This window comes from Molossus molossus, unplaced genomic scaffold (genome assembly GCF_014108415.1).
Source record: "Molossus molossus isolate mMolMol1 unplaced genomic scaffold, mMolMol1.p scaffold_m16_p_6, whole genome shotgun sequence".
Classification (NCBI taxonomy): domain Eukaryota; kingdom Metazoa; phylum Chordata; class Mammalia; order Chiroptera; family Molossidae; genus Molossus; species Molossus molossus.
The window spans coordinates 18,537,110-18,560,113 of NW_023425399.1; the positions used below are offsets into that span (position 1 = coordinate 18,537,110).

At 44.0% G+C, this 23,004-nt stretch overlaps 1 protein-coding gene across 3 annotated transcripts in view; it reads right to left on the bottom strand.

Annotated features, from left to right (window-relative positions):
- Positions 1 to 8,700: 8,700 nt before the first annotated feature.
- RPN2 (ribophorin II) overlaps positions 8,701 to 23,004 on the bottom strand; it is a 61,434-nt gene continuing 47,130 nt past the window's right edge. Inside the window, exons 11-18 of one of the 3 annotated variants that reach the window (XM_036244517.1) lie at positions 22,209 to 22,323; positions 19,724 to 19,918; positions 18,408 to 18,494; positions 17,086 to 17,181; positions 15,623 to 15,698; positions 13,531 to 13,660; positions 12,089 to 12,136; positions 8,701 to 8,977 (exon numbers count right to left, since the gene is read on the bottom strand). In XM_036244517.1, coding sequence (XP_036100410.1) covers positions 8,965 to 8,977; positions 12,089 to 12,136; positions 13,531 to 13,660; positions 15,623 to 15,698; positions 17,086 to 17,181; positions 18,408 to 18,494; positions 19,724 to 19,918; positions 22,209 to 22,323 — 760 coding nt within the window. In that variant the 3' untranslated portion in view covers positions 8,701 to 8,964. The remainder of the gene's footprint in view (positions 8,978 to 12,088; positions 12,137 to 13,530; positions 13,661 to 15,622; positions 15,699 to 17,085; positions 17,182 to 18,407; positions 18,495 to 19,723; positions 19,919 to 22,208; positions 22,324 to 23,004) is intronic. The other 2 variants (XM_036244519.1, XM_036244518.1) reach the window with 2 other exon arrangements.

Sequence of the window (23,004 nt, forward strand, 5' to 3'; positions counted from 1 at the left end):
ATCTTCAGCCTAAATTTTTATGTGTTTTACATAGTTACATTTCCCAAAGTGTTATTACACAGAATAAGAATAATAATTATAATAATAATAATGAAATAGCTAACATTTACCAGGCTGGGCAGCTTCATGCCTAGAATCTCATATGCTCCTCACACAGCCTAATGGGAGGTGTTGGCATCCTTTTTCTTTTACAGACAAGGAACTGAGGTACAGAAAGTTTAACTGGATCGCTATGGGCACAGCTGACAAGGAGAGAGAGCTGGGGTTTAAACCAAGGCAGTCCATGCCCAGCTGGGGTGGCTCAGTGGACTGAGCATCATCCCATGACTGTGAGGTCCCGGTTCGATTCCCGGTCAGGGCACATGCCTAGGTTGTGGGCTTGTCCCCACTAGGGTTGTGTGTAGGGGTGGGGGAGTGATCAATGTTTCTATCTCTCTATCCCTTCCTCTCTCTCTAAAAAATAAAATCAATAAAAACCTATTTAAAAAAATAAATAAACCAAGGCAATCCAGCCCAGAACCAGCCTCTTAACCATATTCTTCTATTCCGGGCCAAACTCATCCTTCATTCATTGATGACTTGTTCATTCAACAGATATTTATAGAGTACCTACTATGTGCCAGACACTGTTTTAGGCATTGAGAATACAGTCATGAGCAAACAGACAAAGTCCCTGACCTCATAGAGTTTATATTCAAATTAGAAGAATAACAAAAACAAGAAAATGTAAAATATGTCACACAGTGGCAATTACAAAGGATAAAAATTTAGCGAGATGGAGAAGCTGGAGGGCACTGTTTTATCTATAATGGATGTGTGTGCTATGCAGTGGTCAGGGAAGGCCTCCTTGATAACATTTGAGTCAAGGCCTGAAGGAAGCAGGGTGATGACCTTGTGAATATCTGGGTAAAGAACATTCCGCGCAGAGTGAAAACCCAACACAAAGGCCCTGAGGCCAGAGTGGGAAAGGAGGAAGAGCAAGTAGGTTAGAGGGGCTAGAACAGAAAGAGGGTGTGGGAGGAAGGAGACGAGGCCCAGATGGAACAGGAGGCCAGCTCATGAGGACCCTGGGAGGCCATGGCTAGGATTTTGAATCTCTCCCTTGGTGAGGATTCTTCACAGAGTTTAAGTGGAAGAATGACATGATCTGACTTGCATTTAAAGACACACTGAGATAAGGTCAAATTCTGGAGACATTTTTAGGGTAGAATTAATTTGCTGATGGATAGGATATGGGGATTGGAGATGAGTCAAGATGACTGTAATGTCTTTGGCTTGAGCAACTGGAATGATAGAGTTGCCGTTTAGGAGTTTGGAGATGGTGGAAGAATTAGGAGACGGGTTAGACCTGTGGAAGTCTGAGATGCTACTAAAAGTCCAAATGAGGATGTTGAGTGCGGCACCTGGATTTACTAAGTCTGGAGACTGGAGTGAGGAGAGAGGTCTGGGCAGCCAGTTTGATTGGGCAGTTGTCACCATTTAGATGGTTTTTAGAGTCAGGAAAGTGAGTTAGATCATCAAGGGAAAAAGTACAAAGACTAGAGAAGAGGTTCAAGGACTGACCCTGAGGCACCCCCACATTTAAAGTTTGGTAGAAAGCTGATGAACCAGCAAAGAAGACTGGGAAGGAGCAGGCAGTGAGCTACTGGGAAAACTACAAGAGAGAGGAATTCCAGAAGCCAACTAAAAAAAAAGTATTTCAAGAAGAGAGTGATCTACTGCACCAAGTGCTGCTGATGGATCAACTCAGTTGAAAACTGACCCTGGAAGCCACTCATGATCTTGGCAAGAACAAATTGGGCGGAGTGGTGGAGGCAAAAGTCTGACATGAGTGGGTTCAAGAGCAAATGTTAGAGGAATCAGAGCCGGTGGGTGTAGACCTAGCTGTCCAGTATGGTGGCCCCTAGCCACAGGTGGCTACTGAACACTTGAAATGTGGCTAGTATGAACTGAGATATGCATTACGTGTAAAATAGATACCGGATTCCAAAGACAATATAAAAAAGAATACAAAATAGCTCAAAAATTTTTTGTATTGATTACATGTTAAAATAATATTTTGGATATATTGGGTTAAATAACGTATTAAAAATAATTTCGTCTTTTTTTACTTTTTTATTGTAGTTACTAGAAAATTTTAAATCACCCATGTGCCTTGCATTACATTTCTATTGGACAGTGCTGGTAGAGAGAATTCTTTTGATTTTTGCTATAAAAGGAAGCCAAGAACTGAAGCCACTGACCAGAGGTACTTATGTCAGTGATTACTGCCGGTAGAAATGGTGTTCTTTCACAGAGTCGCCTGAGAAAAGCATTTCGGGAGACTCGCGTGTGGGAGGATGAGGTCTGGTGGTAAGATTTATCTGGGCAGAAACAGAAGACTGCTCCCAGGTTCCCAGTGTCTCATCTCCATCCGTCCCGCCATGGTAAAAGTCCAGCTTGTCTTTATCAGTCCCGGAAATAGGGCCAGTGTCCAGACATTTTGCACCATTGGTTCAGTCTATGTTAAAGCTTAGTCCAGTCCAGTCTTTGTTCCCATCTGCCTAGTGTAGTCTGTTCCCAGGTACTCTGTTCCCAGCTGCACTTTGGCTGGTGCTGCTGTACCCAGGCTCCTGCTGTTTGCCCGGGGCCCCTGGCGGCCGCTAGGGCCACGCGGAGAGAAAACACACAAGTCAATGGGGCAAGTATTTGTTACCAGGTGAGAAAGCACTTTGTTAAGCTTGGGTTATATTATCTGGGGCTTAGGAAAAACCCAGCACCCTTTCAAACTAACCAATCAACTTCCCAATCCTTCCAGGGCTGTTTTGGGTCTTCCTCCTAACCAATATTTTTCCTAGATCTTTTGGGGTTCTGTGTCCTTTATCCAATCCAATCCTTTCCCCAGGCAAGACAAACAGGCCTCTGTGGTTGCCATCTTGGCCTTCACTGTGCATGCCTTATAGTAGAAACATCGCCCCTGTGAGATCTTGGCTTCCACTGGGCATGAGCCCGGCAGAGAAATTTCCCCTTTATTGTTCTATCCCTCTCCCCAATAATATTTGGGGAACTGTCCCGAGGAGTGTGTGAAGCTGTAGCTTCCTAGTGAAGCAGGCCCAACATTGGATTCAGCTTTCCAGCTTATTAAGCTTAATGTCTGATTCCCTTTGCTCCCTTCTTTCATTAATACCTAGCTACCTACAATGATATGATTACTCAACTTTTTCTATTCATGACCATTTCATCTAGGCCAGATATTTTCATACAACACTAACCCTACCCATGGTCCTTATTAGAATCTGTCAGCTCACAATGTTCTATATTTTTATTTGGATCATGGTTACACCATGTGTTGTTAGAAGTAAAAACTCATTGAGCTGCTAACTTAAGATTTGTACATTTTACTATAAGTAGATGAAATCTTTTTTTAAAAAGGTGAAAAGTCTGGGTGACGGGATGTCTATTTTGATTAAAAGTAGAAGCAGCACAGCCCTGGCAGGTTTGGCTCAGCGGTTAGAGTGTTGACCTGCGGTCCAGAGAGGCCCGGGTTCGGTTCCCGCTAAGGGCACGTACCTCGGTTGCAGTTTGTCCCCGGCCCTGGTTGGTCATGCGGGTGGCAGCCACTCGATGTGTCCCTTTCACGTCGATGTTTCTCTTGCTCGCTCTCTTCCTCTCTCTCCCTCCCACTCTATCTGAACAAAAAATGGAAAAATGTCCTCTGGTGAAGATAAAAAAAGAAGTAGAAGCACAGTGTCTTAGAGTTGGAGGGACTCGGAGATGAGCAATGCCACCCCCATCATTTTCGAGCTGGGAACACAGTCCCATGAACCAGAACAGAAAGCTACCTCAGTTTTCACAGGGTTTAGACCACCTGCTCTCCCTGGGAGCCCAGTTTACCTTCCAAGAAAGGATGTGAATAGTGGGAAAGGCTCGGCAGGGGCCACTGTGGCAAGGAGACGAGGGAACAATGGGGAAACAAAAGCCCCCTCCAGAGGAAAAGGCTGGCCATTGAGGGTAGGCAGTCCATTTTACCCGAGAGGGGGGCAGCTGAGAACCTGCCAAGGAACAAAGGAGGGACTGCTGAATGACGGCCGCACCAGTCCCGCCCCAAGCCCACTCCGTGCCCCAGACCCACCTGCTCATCTCTTTCCTTCACCCGTCCTGAAGCAAACACTGAGGGCTCGCTCAACTTCCAATTAGCTTTTCAAATGAAATAAAATGACCACTGGGACCCGCTGCTACTTGTGGTTTTCGAGGTGCATGCAATTATAAAGGCAGAAACCATGATGGCAACAATTCCGGTGCTTTGTCACCATTAATGACGGCACTAATGGAGTCTTAAAAGACTTAACCCCCCCCTCGCCCTGGCCGGTTTGGCTCAGCGGTTAGAGCGTCGGCCTGTGGTCCGGAGAGACCCCGGTTCGATTCCCGCTAAGGGCACATACTTCGGTTGCAGTTTGTCCCCGGCCCTGGTTGGTCGTGCGGGTGGCAGCCACTCGATGTGTCCCTTTCACATCGATGTTTCTCTCTCTCTCTCTCTCTCTTCCTCTCTCTCCCTCCCACTCTATCTGTACAAAAAATGGAAAAATATATCCTCAGGTGAGGATAAAAAAAAAAAAAAAAGACTTAACCCCTTCCACAGAGGTGCTAGGGGCTTCCCATCCCAAGGGGGTCCTACTTAAGACCACGTGCTATTTTCTCCCTCTAAAGAAATGGGGAACTCATCGTTTTCAATGATAATGCCTTATGTTTGTATTCAAGTTCGCAGAGGTTTCCCATGCATTACTTTATTTGCTCTCTACACAGCCCTCTGGAGAAAGGCAAAGCAGGGCACCAGCCTCACACAGAGGTGAGAGGTCAGGGATCTCAGCCAGTTCCTACAGCTCAGACGGAGCAAAGCCAGGAACTGATTCCTGATTCCAGGGTCGTGCTGTTTGTTGTTTCAAGACTCCAGGCCACTCAGGTAATGTGAGCTGGGCAATCAAGTGAAATAAAAAACAAACAAGTATGGACCTGGTACAAACTGGTTCTTGCTAACACCACACAGGAAATAACAATATCTACACAAACCACAGCAGAGTCAACGCTAAGTGCCAGGCACTGTAGTATGTGCTTTGGGTGTGAGCTCAATCCTTAGAAAGCCCTCAGAGACATTATTCCCATTTTTCCTGATGGGAAACTGAGGCCCAGAAAGGTTAATAAAAAGATGCTTAGGGACACACAGCTAATTAGGGGACTCAGAGCAGGTCAGTGGATGCTAAACTGCTGTGTTTACTGCTCCTTAGAGACAGCCCAGCCTCCTGTGGTGCACAGTAGTAAAAGTGGTTTACATCGATCTTATTCAGGATTATTGCAGTAGAGGGGAAAGAAACATCAGTACAGAACTCTGCTCAGTGCCAAATACTGCCTAGGCAAGTGGGAACGTGTAGCCAAGAAGCAAGGTGGGGATCAGTGGGTGGAAACTTCAGAGGAAATGTCAGGGGTCAGGGGGATTCTGGCTAAACCGACTTAACAGGATTCTTGAAGGCAAGTTCGGATGATCAGATAGCACTTGGGGAATGGTGGAGGAGGAGGACTGGATCAGATATGGAGGGTGAGGGTTCTGGTTAAAGGGACTCAGCGGGGAATTGCACAAAAGGGCCTGGGAGGTTTGGGAGCCTGACTAAAGTTTTGTCAGGCAATGCATCTGTCAGTGGTGAATAATTTGAGTGACAAATCCAGTGGATTTCACTAGCTGCAGGAGTCAGGTGTACTGTCAGCTCCAGCCTTCCCAGATTCTCCCCTGCAGCCTTGCTCCAGAGCTGGGAGCTAAGAGCCCTTAAGAGACTTCACCAGGTGGCAGGCAAGAAAGAAAGCATGTGAGGTGTTTCTGCTTCTGCTATATCCCAGCATAAAATTAAAGTTCCCTAAAACTTGTCATCAGTCCTAAAATAAAATCTATTTCCTCCACCACAGCCCTTAAAAGCATATTTGACGCTGGCCGGTGTGGCTCAGTTGGTTGGAGCATCCTCCTGTGCACCCAAAGGGTTGCTGGTTTGATGCGCTCAGGGCACATACCCAGGTTGCAGATTCAGTATTGTTGGGATGCATACAGAAGATGTTTCTCTCTCTCGCCCTTCCTCTCTCTCTCAAATCAATAAAAGCATATTCTTGGGTAAAGATTTATTTATTTTTTTATCCTCACCTGAGGACATTTTTCCATTTTTTTGTTCGGATAGAGTGGGAAGGAGAGTAAGAGAGAAACATCGATGTGAAAGGGACACATCGAGTGGTTGCCACCCGCACGACCCCAACCAGGGCCGGGGACAAACTGCAACCGAGGTTCCCTTAGTGGGAACCGAACTCGGGTCTCTCTGGACCGCAGGCCGACGCTCTAACCGCTGAGCCAAACCGGCCAGGCAATTTTTTAAAAAAGCCTTATTTGTTCAGGCTTGAGGATATTCTCCTTCTTGCTAACTGCCTAGTTGCATTGGTCTTTCAGCTCAAATATACCAAGATCTTGCCTCAGAGGCTTTGCCTATATTAATTGTCTCCCCATAGACCTCTTCCTCAGCTCTGCAAAGGATCCTTCTTATCCTTCAGGTGTCAGCTTAGCTTTCCAACCCCTCTAGCTGGAACCTGCTTCCTTTAGAGCCCGTCTCACATTTGTAAATACTTTGCCCCTTTCCCCATCTCCTCCAGGTTCTAAGTGGACCAAAGGCAGGGAATGTATGTCTTGCTCACTGCCGTAGTTCTGGACACAGCATCAACCCTGGCAGAGCAAATGTCTGCTGGTGCTTGATTCTCCAACTCCCGCTGGGTCTGCAGACCAGCCTGAACCAGCCTTGGTGCTCCTTGGCCTTGCCAGCCCTTCTCCAGGAAGCCACTTGCTGACTTCCTCTCCGCCAGCCACCGCACTTCTCCCATCAGACCCTAGTTCCTCTCCTCCACACCACTGACCATCAGGCCTAATCCAGTTTGTCTTCCAAACTGTGCAAGTCTGGTTACAGCAAGTCTGGTGTAACCAGCAGGGTTAGCGCCCCCGCTCTCATCCCTTCTACACTACTCTGAGCTGAGGTCCCAGCAAACCGAGGGGACACTAGAAGCCACCCAACAGCAATGGAAGACATCGCCCTTTCCCCTCAGGGTGGGATAAGCTAAAACTCTTTTAAAGCAGGGCTTCCAGTCCTGTGTCTATAGGAGTGAAGGTGACAGGTGGAACAGCATGTGTGGTTTGCGGGCTGACACCTGTGAGGGGCGGGGCTCTGGCACACTGGAGAGCACTGGCCCCATTCAGGAGGGGAAGCTGCTATTCAGTTCCAGCCGATTGCTGTCAACTCTGAATCCAAAAGCCCAAACCTAGACTTTTATATGAACTCTCTCAATTTATAAATGTTAGCTAATTCATTAAAAAGAAATACTGTGGATTAAATAAAACATATCTATGGGCCACCAGCTTGCAACCTCTGGGAAGATGAAGCCTCATTCCCATCCTAGAGGCCCTCCTGTAACTGCCCACATGGCCCTCTTGTCTGCAGAATCTCATTCAGAACTAGCTCAAAGTTCCAGTATCTCCTTTCGCTTTTCCCCAATCAATATCCCAATTTCCTCACTGTAGTGAAGTCCAGCTTGGAAAGCAATCTGAATAAAATAATTTCTTATCCCTAATTCAATACTCAGGATTATCTTCATTTCAAGTTATTCAAATGTTTTGGCTGTTTCAATTAGAGTCGTATAGTATAGTATTTGAAAAAACTGCGATAGAGTGAAGCCGCGAAAGTCGAAGTGCAAAGTGGGGAGGGACGACTGTATATAAATAAAGAATACTACTTCACGGAAATTCGTTTATCACGGTCAAATCTGGAACTGATTAACCACTACAAATGACAGCCGAAATGTAATAGAATTAAAAGCAATGAGCCAAAGGATGTAACTGTGGGTCAGTTAGGAAAGATGCCAAGCACTGAGCCAAGTGCTTTAGATGCATGAAAATCCTTCATTCAGATGAGGTTATCACCTCTCTTTTACTGAAGGAAAAAAAGGAGGCTTAGAGAAGTTAAGGCCCTTGCCCAAAGTCCCTCACCCTAAGTGGTCGGGTCTGCCTGACACTGGAGTCTATACACTTGACCACCCTATTCTGTATTACTTCTCTAAGTGATACTATATAACCCCCATGCAATGGTGGTCCTGGGCACAACCTCTCACCCGAGGACATTTTTCCATTTTTTGTACAGATAGAGTGGAAGGGAGAGAGAGAGAGAAACATCGACGTGAAGGGACACATCGAGTGGCTGCCACCGCACGACCAACTAGGGCCGGGGACAAACTGCAACCAAAGTATGTGCCCTTAGCAGGAACCGAACCCGGGTCTCTCCGGACCGCAGGCTGATGCTCTAACCGCTGAGCCAAACCGGCCAGGGCCTCAAAAGCATTCTTGAGATGTGTGTGATCCTCTGAGAGTCTAAGATAACTCATAAGGTCAACCTTCTTTTGAGACACTTTCAAGGAAAAGCAGAGCCTTCAGGTACCAATGAGGGGTTCGAAGGAGACAGCTGGTTACCAGGGCTGGAGAAGAAAGGACACTGGCCTTTCCAGGTGAGAAGGACCAATGTGAAAGGGTCTGAAGAAACATCCTAGCTATTGTGTCAACAATATGTCTCAACTAAGTCCTCACGTATGTACCCCAGGAGCTCCATGTGTCCAAAAGTACTAGAATAAACTCTCAATCAGGCCTTTGTTCCCGTTATTCCCTTTATTCCCAAACAGATTTATCTGGGTGAGTCAGGAATATTAACAACATCCTGCTGGGGCATCACGCCAAAGAAACAGAATATCTGGGCTCTGTGTTGGGGCAATAGAAAAACAAGCAAAAAAAGTATAACCACAATTTCGACTTATTTCTTTTTAAATAAAGTTATTTTTTTCATTCCTCTTTTCAAACTGAATTGTTCTTGACTCCTCTTCTTGACATTCATTTCAGGTTTCAGAGTTTCCTTTCTTCTTCTGGAACTAATGTGCTGTTCTGAAAGAAAATGGAGACGAATACAAAATTATTGAAGGTTTCAAGTCACTGTCATAGTTCCTAACTGGTGACAAGAGAGAGACCAAAGTGCTCTCCCACGATAAGATCCCATTAATAAAGGAACACTCATTTTCCTATTAATTCTATTTATTTATGCCCCATCTCATCTCACAAAAGAGTGTAAGACAGCTAGTTCAAACAAACTGATGACAATTTAAATAAAAACCATGAAACAAACCTGATGATAACTACTAAAGTGGTATGTAAAAATGTAAGGAGATGAGGTAATTCCAGGCACACCGTTTCACAGTGGCTAGGCCAAAAAGACAAAGTAAAAAAATTTTTTTTCAAAGATTTTTTTAAAATCAGTTTTTAGAGAGAGGAAGGGAGAGGGAGAGAGAATTCTGATATGAGAGTGAAAAATATGCTACTTCCTGCATGCCCCCTACCAGGGATTGGCCCACAACCCAGACACGTGCCCTGACCGGTAATGAACCTGCAACCCTTTGGTGCACAGAACAATGCCCTACCAACTGAGCCACACTGGCCAGGGCAAGACTGTAAATTCTGATTAGGTGAACGGAAAGGATGGTTTAAAGAACACCCATCTTCAATTTCCCTGAGTCCAGATCCACCAACCAACATTTGGCCCTCATGTTGTTTGGAAGACAATGTTCTGACAACTCAGTACAGAAACCTGCATGCAGTCATGTTCTTGCCAATGGTCAGAATCTGTGCCTGAACCTAAAAAAGAATGATTCTCAAAAATGCGACTCAGTTCACAGAAAAATTTTATGAGGGAAAAAAACACTCCATCTTATTCCTTCTTTCCCCAAGGCTGCTTTTCCCTAGACTCTGAGAAGTACTGGGGGCCCTGGCCAGTGTGGCTCAGTGGATAGAGCGTTGGCCCGTGCACTGAAGTGCCGAGGGTTCGATTCTGGTCAAGGGCATGTACCTGGGTTGCAGGTTCAATCCCCAGCCCCGGACGGGGCACGTGTGGGAGTCAATCAATTGATGTCTCTCTCTCACATTGATGTTTCTCTCTCCCTCCCTTCCTCCTTGCACACTCTCTAGAAAATTCAATGGATAAAATATCCTCGGGTGAGGACTAACAAAAAATAAAAAAGAACTAATGGGGAAACACAAGAACGAAAAAGACAATCCAGACAGACACTGCAACCAGGAGGGTGACAGCAGCAAAGAAGTGATTGGCGGCTCTGGCAAGCAGAAGCAGGGTGCGGACACACACCGTCCTCAGCAGGCAGCCATATCCAGTGGTGAGGGCTGATGTGATGACACAATCTTGCAGAATGGCTGGCTTCAATCCAATTAATCAACAGTTCCAAGGGGTGCACAGAGGCACAAAAGTAATCCTGAGGGCTGAATGCCCCTAATTCCCTACCCACACTCAGATGTTCCCAGGTACTTTAAAATGTGTGTTCCAAAAAGCTCACATGGCGAGGACAGCATGAGTATGAAATGAGAACAGCTGGAAGGGTAGTGGCCCACAAGCTTCTCTCCTGGCTAAGAAGTTATGTCTGATCAAACCAATGTCTGTCTTCAAATCAAAATCACCAAGCTACCAGGGACTTCCTTTAAAATCCTAGGTCCCAATCTCAGGAAGTCCTAAATATCCAAATAGTCAAGTGACTTTCCTCTCTTTCAAGCAGTATGATTTGGGGGTAGCAGAGTGAGGGTAGATCATCTAAAAATCAAGAAAGAAAAAAAATCAATCCAGTTACTTTAAAGAATTAATGAGCTCAGTATTTAGCAGAAAGGACCAGATCTGAAAGCAAATCTGACAGCACAAGTGTAATAATTTAGGACAAAACCAAATGGAAGTAGTCAGGGAATAAGGGTAGAGAGGAAGGAATGACTAAAAAGGGACACGGGCACCTTCTGGAATGTGGAAATGGCTGTATCATGATTGAGGTGATGTTTGCACTGCTATATGAGTTTGTCAAGATTCACAGAATTCTACACTGTAAAGGGTGAATTTTACTGTATATAGATTAAACTTGAAAAAAAAATCAAATGTAGTCTCTTTCTGTGAAGACTATACATTCCAGTTTATGCTCACACATCAGTGAAAGGGCTCTATCTACATTCTGTGCTTTTGTTGATTTTTCTTATTTCAGAGGATTAAAAATTAGATAGCTTCATTGCTCTGGCAGAGAAAGCCATTTCCACAGCATGAGAGGGAACATGACCAGAAAATTCAAATACTTCCCTCCTCTTTTTGTCTAGTACAGGGGTCAGCAAACTGTGCCCCACAGGCCAAATCCAGCTCACCGCCGATTTTATAAGTAGAGTTTTACTGGATCACAGCCATACTACTGTTTTCATAGTGTGGTTGTTTTCACACTGCAGTGGAAGAGCTGAACTGTTCTAACAGAAACCATACAGCCTGCAAAGCCTGAAGAACTATCTGGTTCTTTCCAGAAAACGTTTGCCGACCCCTGGTCTATAGGAACCGATGAATGAAGCATCACACACTCTCTCCTTTCTCTCCCTTCACCTTGCGGATGCTTGTCCTAGGACTAATACCTACATAGAACGGGTGATCTTTCACATGACATTTCCGTCACAAAGGGAGCAGCCGTGACCCATATCCTAAGCTCTAGGAACCGGGGTTCTGATAATTGGCTTTGCTCTGTGGCCATTAGTCCATAATTTAGAATCTCACCAAACCAACTGTTTGGCCCAATCGAAGATTAGTGTTACAAAAAGGCCTAGAAACAGTGATAAGGTGTGCCAGAATTTGCCATCAGACCATCACATAATGAATTTAGATGTTCTGAATGGAGTCCTCTTGTAAGAAGTCCAAGGGTAGACCTGTCTTATCCTCAACTCTGCTCTCTTTTAAACACAGAGAGAGGGGATACAGTCTAAAAAAGTACCCCATGAGACATAAGGGAGGATGGATTCATATAGTTAAAGCAGTCACAACCTGGGCCAGGAAGTAGGAAAGAGGCCTCAGGATTCAACTTTGGCCTAGGGAGGGGTGGGGAGAAACGAGAGGGTTGCAGACTAGATAAGTAACTGACATGCATGAGGCAGGCAATGGGAAAGAGACCCTGCTTCTGGGACGAGACAGCCCTTCATCGTTACCGTAATGTCCTATATTTTGCCAATCTACTGCTCTGCTCTGCAGCGATCCTGCCAAAGGAAAGAGGGATTGAGAATCAAGAAAGGACAGTGAGAAGAGAAATAAGCTGAGGAAAGAAATGGCAAACACCCAACCAGAGCTTCCGTTAGGGTCACTGACTTTTCTAGTGGCAGAGTTCGTTCTAGGACTCACACAGAGGGCAATGTAAGAATGGGCTTTAACTTTCTGTATGGGGTCGGGGTAGGAAGGGAGAGAGGAGATGAGAATCATGTTCTCTTTCCCCAGAAAATGTACACAATTTTAGGATTCCAGATTAGGAACTCATGCTAAGCAGCAGATCTAAATCAAATGGTTTCCGCCTTTATCTCCCCTTGATTTTGCTCATCTTGCATGTGCAACTTCCACAAAAAAAGAGAACTGAGCAGAGTACAGCCTTGGGCTCCCTGGGGCCTAGACTGGCTACTGCAAGGGAAGGGCTGCTGGAGGTGTGGCAAAGTGACCAGCTGCCACTGCTGGTGCTAAGGGAAGCTCTGGTGGAATCGGGACTACTACAGGGAAGGCCAGGAGCACACCAGGGCTGGGTCTCCACAGTGAGGCACTTAGAAAGCTCACAATGGAGACCTGGGCAGGGATGAGACTTGTGGCTCTCCCACCCACTGATGGTCCCTGAGAAGGCCTCTCCCTGATCTGACCAACTTAATCGGCAGCCGTGGTAGAGGGCACACTAATGAACTATATTCTTCCAGCAAAAGTCCCGGAGAGGAGAAAGCAGGACATGTCTGAAAATGTTAACTTTCATAGGTGAAAGCAAGCCTGACCTTTTCTTACTGACCTTTACATGGCTGAAATCATCCAAGTACTAATAAAGTCAAATCAATGAGAAACACCTATGTGACATTTAAATTTGCCTCCAGGTTCAAAAGTCAAGCTGCCATTACATGACGATCTGATCATTGTGTAAACCTAAGATTGTCTGGTTCTCGGGGACAAGGTATGGGCTACTGAGCAGTGTGGCAGTTTGAGGGGAAGAGCATGGACCTTCATGCTCAGGAGGAAAAGCTCTGGGAGCCTCTGGGGGGGACAGAGGATAACTCTCTGGTGCAGGGGAGGAGGGCTGGGTTCTCTGGGGGAGCAGAGAAGTTTTTACAGCCCACACATTAACAATAATCTTCTGTCACATGTCCTAATCCATGTCAATCTTCATAAAACAATTATTTTCTTCTCTTATTTTAATGTCAGGGTATAAATGGCTGTGCTTTTTAAATATTTAAAGCTGACCACCAAGGCCCTTCTCTGACTTAGAAAAGGATGGATTAATGTGTCACACTTGCTCCCAAGGACATAAATCATTTTGCCACATACTGTTGTTCAGAGGATTAGGAGAACAGAGCTGACAAAAATATTTTTAATCCCACTCCGGGACCATGGCCTGTCCCCAGTTTACCTTTTGATTGCCTGCTGGGCCAGCATCCGATTGCCAGCTAGAAACGTCACACTGCCCAAGATGGCCAGGTACTTCAGGGTCTGGAACATGTTGAGCTGAGTCCAGTAGACATACATGAGCCCCAGCATAGCTACAAGAAGAGGCGCCATGATAGCTAATTAAGTGAAACGGTAATAACACTGGGGCGCAGGACAGTGAGGAGTAGTAATTTCTGGATCCTAAAAAGGTCTATACTTCTAGACTGGCTTGTTTTATTCCTTTTATCTGACACCAAAATACAGATAACTCAATATACTTGTCTCTCAGCCTTGGCTACCAAGAGGTAAAAATTACTTTATCTATCTTGCTCCACATTCTGGTTCATATCTATTTTTTCTCTCTCTCTCTTTTTTTCCCTTCAGATAGAGTGGGAGGGAGAGAAGGAGGAAGAGAGAGAGGGAGAGAAACACTGATATGAGAGAAACACATTGAGTGGCTGCCACCCACACAACCCCAATCGGGGCTGGGGACAAACCGCAACAGAGGTACGTGCCCTTATAGGAACCGAACCTGGGACTCTCTGGTCTGTGGGCTGATGCTCTAACCACTGAGCAAAACCAGCCTGGGCTATACCTATTTTCTTTAATGTAGGTTTTTTGTGTGTCTGCTTTTTTAATATTCTTTTTTTTTTTTTTTTTAATATTTCTTTTATTGATTTTAAAGAGAGAGGAAGGAGAGGGAGAGGGAGAGATCAGAAATATCGATGAGAGAGAAATTCAACACCGAGTGGCTGTCTCCTGCATGCCCCCTGCTGGGGATCAAGCCTGCAACTAGGGCTGTTTGTTTTTTAAACATTACTGTCATGTTATATTTGGAATTCATTTTATTTTTCAAATTTGGAATAAAGGTATTCAGGATTAAATAAATAATTTCCTTTTTATTAAAACATTTTTAAGGATAATTTGCCACTGTGACTAGGAGGGAAGCAAGGAGGACTGAGGAGGAAGGCTTAGTTTCTGAAAAGGGCTCAGGTCTGGGCATTGAGAGCCCAGGGCTCTGATCCAGGCTCTGCCCTTGCACCCACTTAATTTTTTACTCTAAATTCTCTCACCTGTCAAAAATGGATCATAACGCCTGCCTGCTCACTCCCATCAGGGCTGTGATGAGAATCAAATGAGGGAATGTATACACAAAGCATTCCAACAAGAAAAGTCACAGCTCTAACCAAATTTATATTCAGGTTTTGTTCTCAGCCTGACTAGGCAGGGCTATCATTCAAATCCAGTAACTGGGCTGGAGAAAAAGGTCATCCTGTCAATTTTGCCCAGAAGGATGACAAATGAACTACAGTGGAGGTTCTTAACCATTTTTGAGGTCATGGACCACTGTGAGAATCTGATCCAAGTGATAGACTCTCTCTTTCCCCAGAAAAGAATAGATACACAGTTGCCTAGAATTTCAAGGGATTCATCTGTGGACCCCAACAGAACCCACACACTATGGACACAAGAGGGTGACCCCTAAAAGAGTCAAGAAATTAGGAAAGAATATTAAAATGAAATACAAGGCACCACCAATCCAATGGTGGTGAAAGTCTCTGGAAAAGCTTAGCAGATTTGTGAATTGACAATGTTGTTATGTTTAGGTCCTAAGTTCTCAAGAGAATGATGCAAGACAGCGTGTCTGACTATGGAAGAAACTGTTTTCTATTACTGTCCAGACACAGCCGCTAGCAAATGTGAAGATTGATTCCTTGGGGAAAGATAACTTCAGGAAACTGCATTAATGCTCTTCTTCCAGGAAGATCGCTCAATGTAAAGACACGATAAGTGACTAATCTCTGGAAATGAACAGGGCTATTAAATGAGGGTAAATGGCCTGCCAACAGCAGCCTAGTACAATGAAACCCAATATAATGACAGCTGTTCTAAGCTGATGGCCCAAACAGGTTTATCATCATATTAACTGTCCTAAAAGGCCAGGAGGAAGAGGGAAATGTTATACTATTATGTCATTATAGTTAATAGGCTATGGGTCTACTTAACAGGGCATTTGTGTGGGCAGGCTAAATGTCAGAGGAGGTTAAATGGAATTAGCAGCCAGGAGTGCTTACCAGCATGTCCCAGGTGAAAGATAATTGTGCTAGGAGCAAAAGTGAAGTTGGAGACATTGGCACCAATCCGGATCCACTAAATGATGGGGAGAAATATATTAAAAAGACATTACAACTTGAAAGGGAGGCAACACATGGCATGTCAATGCTAGTCCAATGAACAGTCCTAAGGACTTAAAAGTTCATGCACACTTGATAGACAGGGAATTTTTCTAAGTGACAACTACCTTATTATAAGTCCTCAGGAAAAACTGTTCCCTTTTTTTCTTTAGAAAGGCATTCCAACACCTGCTCTCAAATGTGCTTGGGTAACTCTAACCTGAACATCATTTTTAATGACAACAAACTTTCCTATTTTAAAACGGGTGAACCCATGAAGCAGAAAGGTCAGAAACTGCATTCATGATAAAGTAACTGGTACCCCCACTAGTTTCTCTAAGTATTGGTAAGACAAACCCACTGGCAGCTGGTAGAATGCGTGCTCTTTCTGTGGTTTCCTTGCCTTTTGAAATTCTGATCACTCTAATATGACAACAGGTGCCCATATCCTAGGATCTAGTTTCTGAAAGCTTGTGGCATGCCTTTCAGATTTAGATTGACCCATAATTATTTTATTAAAATCAATGAGTGAATTAGGAACACAGGCAATTTTCCCAAAGTAAGATTTAATGAGTTTTCTATACAGTTCTCAAAATTGTCTGAACTTTGATAATATGAATCTATGTTTATAATTTTTAAAAAGAGAGAGAAAAAAAAAACCAATTGGTTAAAAAAAGTTCAAATAGTACTTGAAAGTATAAAAGGTAAAAATTTCTGTTCTCTATATTCCTTAAAAAGACCTCTCCTTGGAGGTGACCAACACTAATAGATAATGACTTTTCAAGGTTTTTATACAAAGACGATTACACTAAACATACTATCGTAACCCCTTGCCTTCTTCACTCAGTAAGACATCCTGGCAATCTTTTCACATCAATATATAAATCTATCCATTCTTTTAATAAGCTGCATATTATTCCACTGTATTGACATACCATAACTTATTTAACACTTGCTTTGGTGAGGACTTTAGGTTGCTTATAGTTTTATGCTCAATCAGTGCTGAAATGCACAGCCTCTGTACTCTATTTTTATATAGCTACAGTCATTGAGCCGTGTTTTTTTCCATACCTAATCTCATCTGAACATTCCTACAGAGAGCATACCAGTCCATACACTCAACATTTTCAGTAGCCATTAGGTACTTTCTCGTGCCCCTTGTTAATGGAGTGATTTATTTGGCTGCTTCCTCAGAGTGGGAAATTTTAGTTATTCTAAAATTTTTTGACCATCAGTGCAGGTCACAGCTGCTGGACCCCTCTGGAGCTGTGCTGAGGACAGAGCACAAAGCCTCCTTTGGAACAGCTACATCTGCTGAGTCTGGCGCCAGACACATACTGCCCATGTTAATTACAGCTACTCACCAGAGCAAAGAGCAGAAGTAAGGGCGAGAGGATCAGGGCAGTGAATGTATTGGACACCACTGTGGGGGGCCTCTTCTCAGGCTCGCGGAACAGGTGCTGCCAAAATAAGTCACACCAAGAATATTTAAGAATGTGCCCTTCCCAGCAGGGTCTGCCATGTTTACCAGGGACCAAAATGCCAATGACAGTCAAGATGAGGAACCGTCTCCCAGAGGCTAACACCTGCTGGCAATGATGGTCACTTGGCCTTTTGCCTCTTCTCAATGCTGGCTTCTGATCCCAGAGGTCTCCTTTCAAAGAACTACACTAGTCCCAGTTCATTACTTGGCCAACCCTCTTTATCCCTTCAAAGACTCATTGCCATTTAGAGGCCGAGGAAATGCAATCCATCCAGTGTCATTCACCTAGTATCAAAGGAGCCCAGGTATGTGGATGGCTTGAGTGACACACCCAAGACAGGACTCTGGACTTCACAATGCTTCTGAGTTCCCAGGGTGGCCCTAATCCATCATATGTTACTTACCCACTTAAGTCAGCTAAGTGGTGTGAACCTTACTTTCTTTAATAGGATTCTATTACTCTGCCCTTTGGGCCCTTGTCCTTTTTAAATTAGTGAAATAAGAGTAAATAGTCAGCTTGGAACACTTCAACATTAATTTATATGTAGGTTTTTACATTGCTACAGTAAGATCATTTCTCATGAATGCAAAATAATTCACTGAGTGTATCACCTCAGTTTTCTTAACAGTGCTCAAACTATTTAACAATTAGTGTGTTTATTTTGAAAACTGCTTTAGAAACTTTTCAAAGCCTTTCTTGCCTTATTCATTATCTATTTTGATCCTCATAGCAGTCCTCTGGGCTGGGCTGGGCAGAGATAGCTAATATTTATGTGAAAGAACTTGCCTTGGGGAGAAGAACTTGCCTTGGGGAGAAAAGCCCCGTTGAGTTTTCCACCTGCTGGCCCCATCAGCCCTGACTGATGCAGGAGCAGAGAGAAAGAAAGTCAAGCCCAGTTTTGCTATAGCTGTCAACCAGTGATCGGAGGGCTGCACCTTCTGGATGTTTAGGAAAAACATTTTAAACATGTATCTGCTTTCTGGAAGCTGGTCACTGGGCTCTTTGAGCCTGTTTTTTTCAGCTCTAGGACAGGGACTGATATTTGCTCTGCCTAATTCACAGGGTGGCGATGACCAAACTATAAAGCATTATATAGACAGGTTAAAGAAGGGACCAGAGCCACCATTCAGGAGTCTTCTGCCCTCTCATTGTGTCCATTTCACATCTCTTCGTGTTTAATGGAGAAACTTCTTTAAATATACCTGAATCTCCTGTTTGGGGGCAAAAAGGTTCTTGGATAGGACAGTGGATGGAGCATCTTCCTCAGGGAACTTGATGACGACATCAGCCTAAAAAAACATAAAAGCAGTCTTTAAAGGCACAGGGTCAGAAAAGGGGGTAAGACTCATCAGCACAACAGTACCCCCTAACACATGCAGGAGCATAACTGAAAAAAGCTCCAAGCAGTCCAATCACTTCCAATCTATTAATGGACAAACTGAGGCAGTAAAAAATTTCAAGAACAATATAAGTATTTGTTGAAAATGCTTTTTAGAGCAAGAGTTCTAATTTTCTACTGGCCTGGTGAACCGCACAGAGCTGCTTAATACAAAAATCTCAGCTGGTACTCAGGCTGTTACAGCTGCAATCAGAAAATGCTCAGTGTCCCTGGGAAGTGTGATTTAGTCACAGACAAAAAAAAGAAATAAAAATGCGCTCTCATACAAAAAGCAGCTCAAAGTCCAGGAGAAGAAAAGGAGCTTTGAATACAACACAAGAAGCACAGCTGCCCCTTTGTCTTGCAAAGGGAGCTGACCACCATTCAGAGGTGCAGTTTGGTCTCTACTACACCTTTCCAACCTCTTCATCTACTACTGCTGACCAGATTCATCAGGCACTCCAAGAAAACAGACCTTCTCACATTGCACGGAAAGCACCTTGGGCTTTTCTGCAGGCTGTTCCCCAATGATCTACACAGCCTCATACACTGTCCTGACAAACCCTTGTAATTCTTTAACCCCTAGGTCAAATGCCATGTCTTTCAAGTTTTCCAGGTGAAAAGCACCATGTAAAAACTATAACACGATATACAAACGTTGGTTACCAGTTTATTAGCATTTTGCATATCCTACAATTCACTGCTCCACCCCATCCTGAATTGTTACTGAAACTCAAATCTTATCCCCCTCACCACAAGGCTATACCATATGTCAAAGGCCAAGGCCTTTATCTCTAACATCTATGTATCCCCTATAGTGCTTTCATGTAACATGAAAACCTTCTTCCAGTATAACTTTTATAAAAATTTGCTAGAGCCTATGAGAGCAAATGTATACTTTTCATTCATTCATTTGATCACTATTTATTAAGCACCTACTATGTGCCAGGCTGTGTGCATGCCCCTAAGACTACTAATAACAACAGCACACAGCCCCTGACCTCACAGTGCATGTTTGTTGCCCTGTGGGTGGCACAGGCAAGGCTAGGGTAAAGAACCCAGGCCCCTGAGAAGGAACCGTCTGGGTCTGACTATGGCACAGTCACTCTTGCCTGGATCGAGGTGTATTCAGGCACATACCACATTCCAAAGGATTGGGTTCTTCAAAGTGGCATCTCCGATGATCAAGTAGAGCGTGTAGGTGCCGGATGCAGAGTCAAATTCAATCTTTCTCTCAGAAGTATCCAGTTCAAACTTGTACACATTCTTGCTGTCCGGCTCAGCAACAAACACCACTTCCTGTCCAGTCTTCTGGTTATGGAGTCGGACAAATGTCTGGATGAAACAATAATATTGTATTTCATCTGGTAATTTCAACACTCCCCCTGGGCCCAGTATTGAATCAATGAGGCAGTAGACTGTTGGCTCTTTCATCACAGTGAGAGCTCGGGCTCCACCACACCTGCCTGAGAAAGCGGAAGGAGTGCTTATCCCACCTGGTTCCCAGCTCAGGCAGCAGAGATAACTTTTGCTAGTATGATAAATTTAACTTAGGGATGCAAACAATTCGTGACTACTTGGAGACTGAATGCCCAGTTTGTGGATGATTTAAGCCCGTTGCTGTTGCTGCAATTTCTTCTTCCTGCCAGCCTTTTGGTCACTTCACTGCCCAATTAACTTCACCAGAGGATAAAAAGAAGGGAAATGAGGTGGAACTGTAAGAGGCCCATTTTCAATTTATTAGTGTCTCCAGCTAAAGATTTAGTAGAGCAGGCTTGGGGACTGATAGCAAGGCAAGAGGGCTAATCAAGCAGAGCAGCCTGGTGTCACCGAGAGTGCCTAGGCTCTAAAACAGACAGATTTGGATCCCCTACTTATTAGCTAAGCAGGTTACGTAACCTTCTTGGGCTTGATTTCTTCATCTTTAGATAAAAAGATAACGTCAATATGTGGTGTATCTATGTGAAGACTCCTCATAAAATATGCAAAGCATTTAGCACAGGACTTCATATACACTAGCTAGTTAACAAACAGTACCCGATATTATCAGTATGATGGTACTAGTCCCATCATCTTATTCCCACAATGGCATAATAAACTAAGGTTTCTGCACATTAGAACTGCAGCAAAACTTAATATCCACTTAGAGCTTTCCTTTGTAGGATTTCAAAATAAGGCAGGTAGATTGGTTCCATTTTACAGATCATAAAGAATGCAGATTAAATGAGTTACATGGTCACACAGCTGTGCTGGATCCACAGAAAAAATACAAATCTCAATTGTTACTCTACACCTGGGCAACAAACCACCAAAGTACAGAGATGTGAAGCATCCTGACAACAGAGTCTTGGCCAAGAATGGGATTTAGGAGCCTGGTTGCCTGATCATCCTCCTATCATAGGTAAGTGCAGGCGGCCACCAGACTCATCTGCAAAATGCCATTATACCTGGGAGGTCTCTAAGCCATGGTTTCCAAAACAGAATCTTGGAAGAAACAAGTATTCATTTCTTCATAAAGTTACATTTCTTCACTAACTCTCCCTGCCCTAACCCGAAGCTCACCAATTTAGTCTAATTTCCTTTCTCTGTACTCTTCTTTCCTTGAGTTGGGTGATAAATGTCATTCTGAGAATGAGCTGCAAAATGCTAAGAGGCTAAAGTACTTAAAGGTTGGTTAGCCATGGCCCTAACCAAGTGCACCAACCAAGCTTGGGGGTGGAAGAGAGAGAGGAACAGAGAAGTGCCGGATGGTGGTCCTGCAGGCAGCCACTCTGGGGCCGGGCATAAGCATAGCCACTACAGCTACAGGAAATAGAAAGCAAAAGGTTTCCAGGTAAATTCACCCACCTCAGAGGTCTGCTCTAAAGCTGCCCCTCAGCATGAACATGAGTCTGCTGGCTCTCTCCAAAGCATCACTTACAAAGCACCTAAACCAAGGCCACTAGGTCCCACACTCTTTCCTATCTTTCAGTATTCAGCATTTTTATCCAAATTTCCCTTTACAGTAAACTGTGGATGGGGCAGGGCTGAGAGCAGTTACTTCCAAGGGGGATGACGGAGGTGAGGGAAGAGGTGCCTGAGAGGACAGGAGGCCATTTCAGATTCTCTGGGGAAAGGGCCTGGTTTGAAAATCTTTCAAAGAGTGATTATTACTTTATACAAATGAAACCTATTGCTTTCATAATATGAAGTGAGCACAAGTTAAAAAGAACTATTCTTCAGATTCCCAAATAGAACATCTGCTTTGACCAGAATAAAAACATGCTTTGGGCCTACTGCCTAGGTTTTGCTTTTTCAAAATTACTTTACTACATGGTTTTTGGTAGGGTGTTTTTTTTTTTTTAATGTCAGAAAGAAAAAAGCTTCAATTAGGTGCTAATCTGCCTTAAATATCATCTTCCCAATATCAGTTAATCTTTTAAAAATAAGAATCTATTCCAGGTTCAGAGTTACAGCCACAAGAAGAGACAGGGTATCATGTAGGAGAACCTGATAGACCATCAGGTCACAGAGTGAAGACCTGAAAGCAGTATTCGGAATTTTCTCTAGTCAGTTATATACATATCAACAACTCTAGTGTACTGCAATGTTTTAAGCCAAAACAATGTCTGGGCTTTTTCCTTACCTGGTGAGGGGTGAGCTCGGCACCAGTGTTCACATCTACCAGCTGGAAGAACAAAGCAAAGTTCTGGTGGCTGTCTGCAATGAATGTGCCCTTGGCCTTGGCTGGGTAGGTCACCCTGAGAGAAACATTTATATAGTCAACCTTCAGAGAGAATCTGCATATATCTAAGAACAAGAGTACAAACTTTACTTCATTGCTTTATACTTCCCTCTCCCACTGTAACACTTTTCTGTTGTGTACAGACAGAAATGGAGAATTGTCTGTGTCCTGAGGGCTAATTGGACTGGTAAAACCAGGACTGAGAAAAGCAGAGAGTAAACTTTTATCAGGGTCTGGGGAACTGGTATGTGTACATGCTCCAGGCTTTCATTTCAAGGACCTAAGGATATCAACTCAACCAAGTCAGAAACCAGTAGGGTTCATGTGTTCCCCTGCAGGTACACAGGTGGACTGGAGAGATGGGTTGGCAAAAACACAAGGAGAAATAATCACAGGATCAATGCTAGCAGCATATGTGAGCAAGGCTGGGAGATGAGGGGGAAAGAAGTGCAAAGAAAAAGAAGGGTACTGATAGGTTTTTCTTTTCTTTAAATGCTGTATTTTTTCCTGGACACTGTTTCAATGTATTTTCCTGCCTGAATTGGATTTTAAAAACTCATTTTCTCAAAAGGCAGTTTTATGAGAAAACTGTTCTTTGCACAGCTATTTCCTGGGATTTTTAGGTTAAAATGGCCAGGGGATAGAACAAGCCAAATGGTTATTGAGTTCACACCTGGCTATATTTTATACTTAGGCT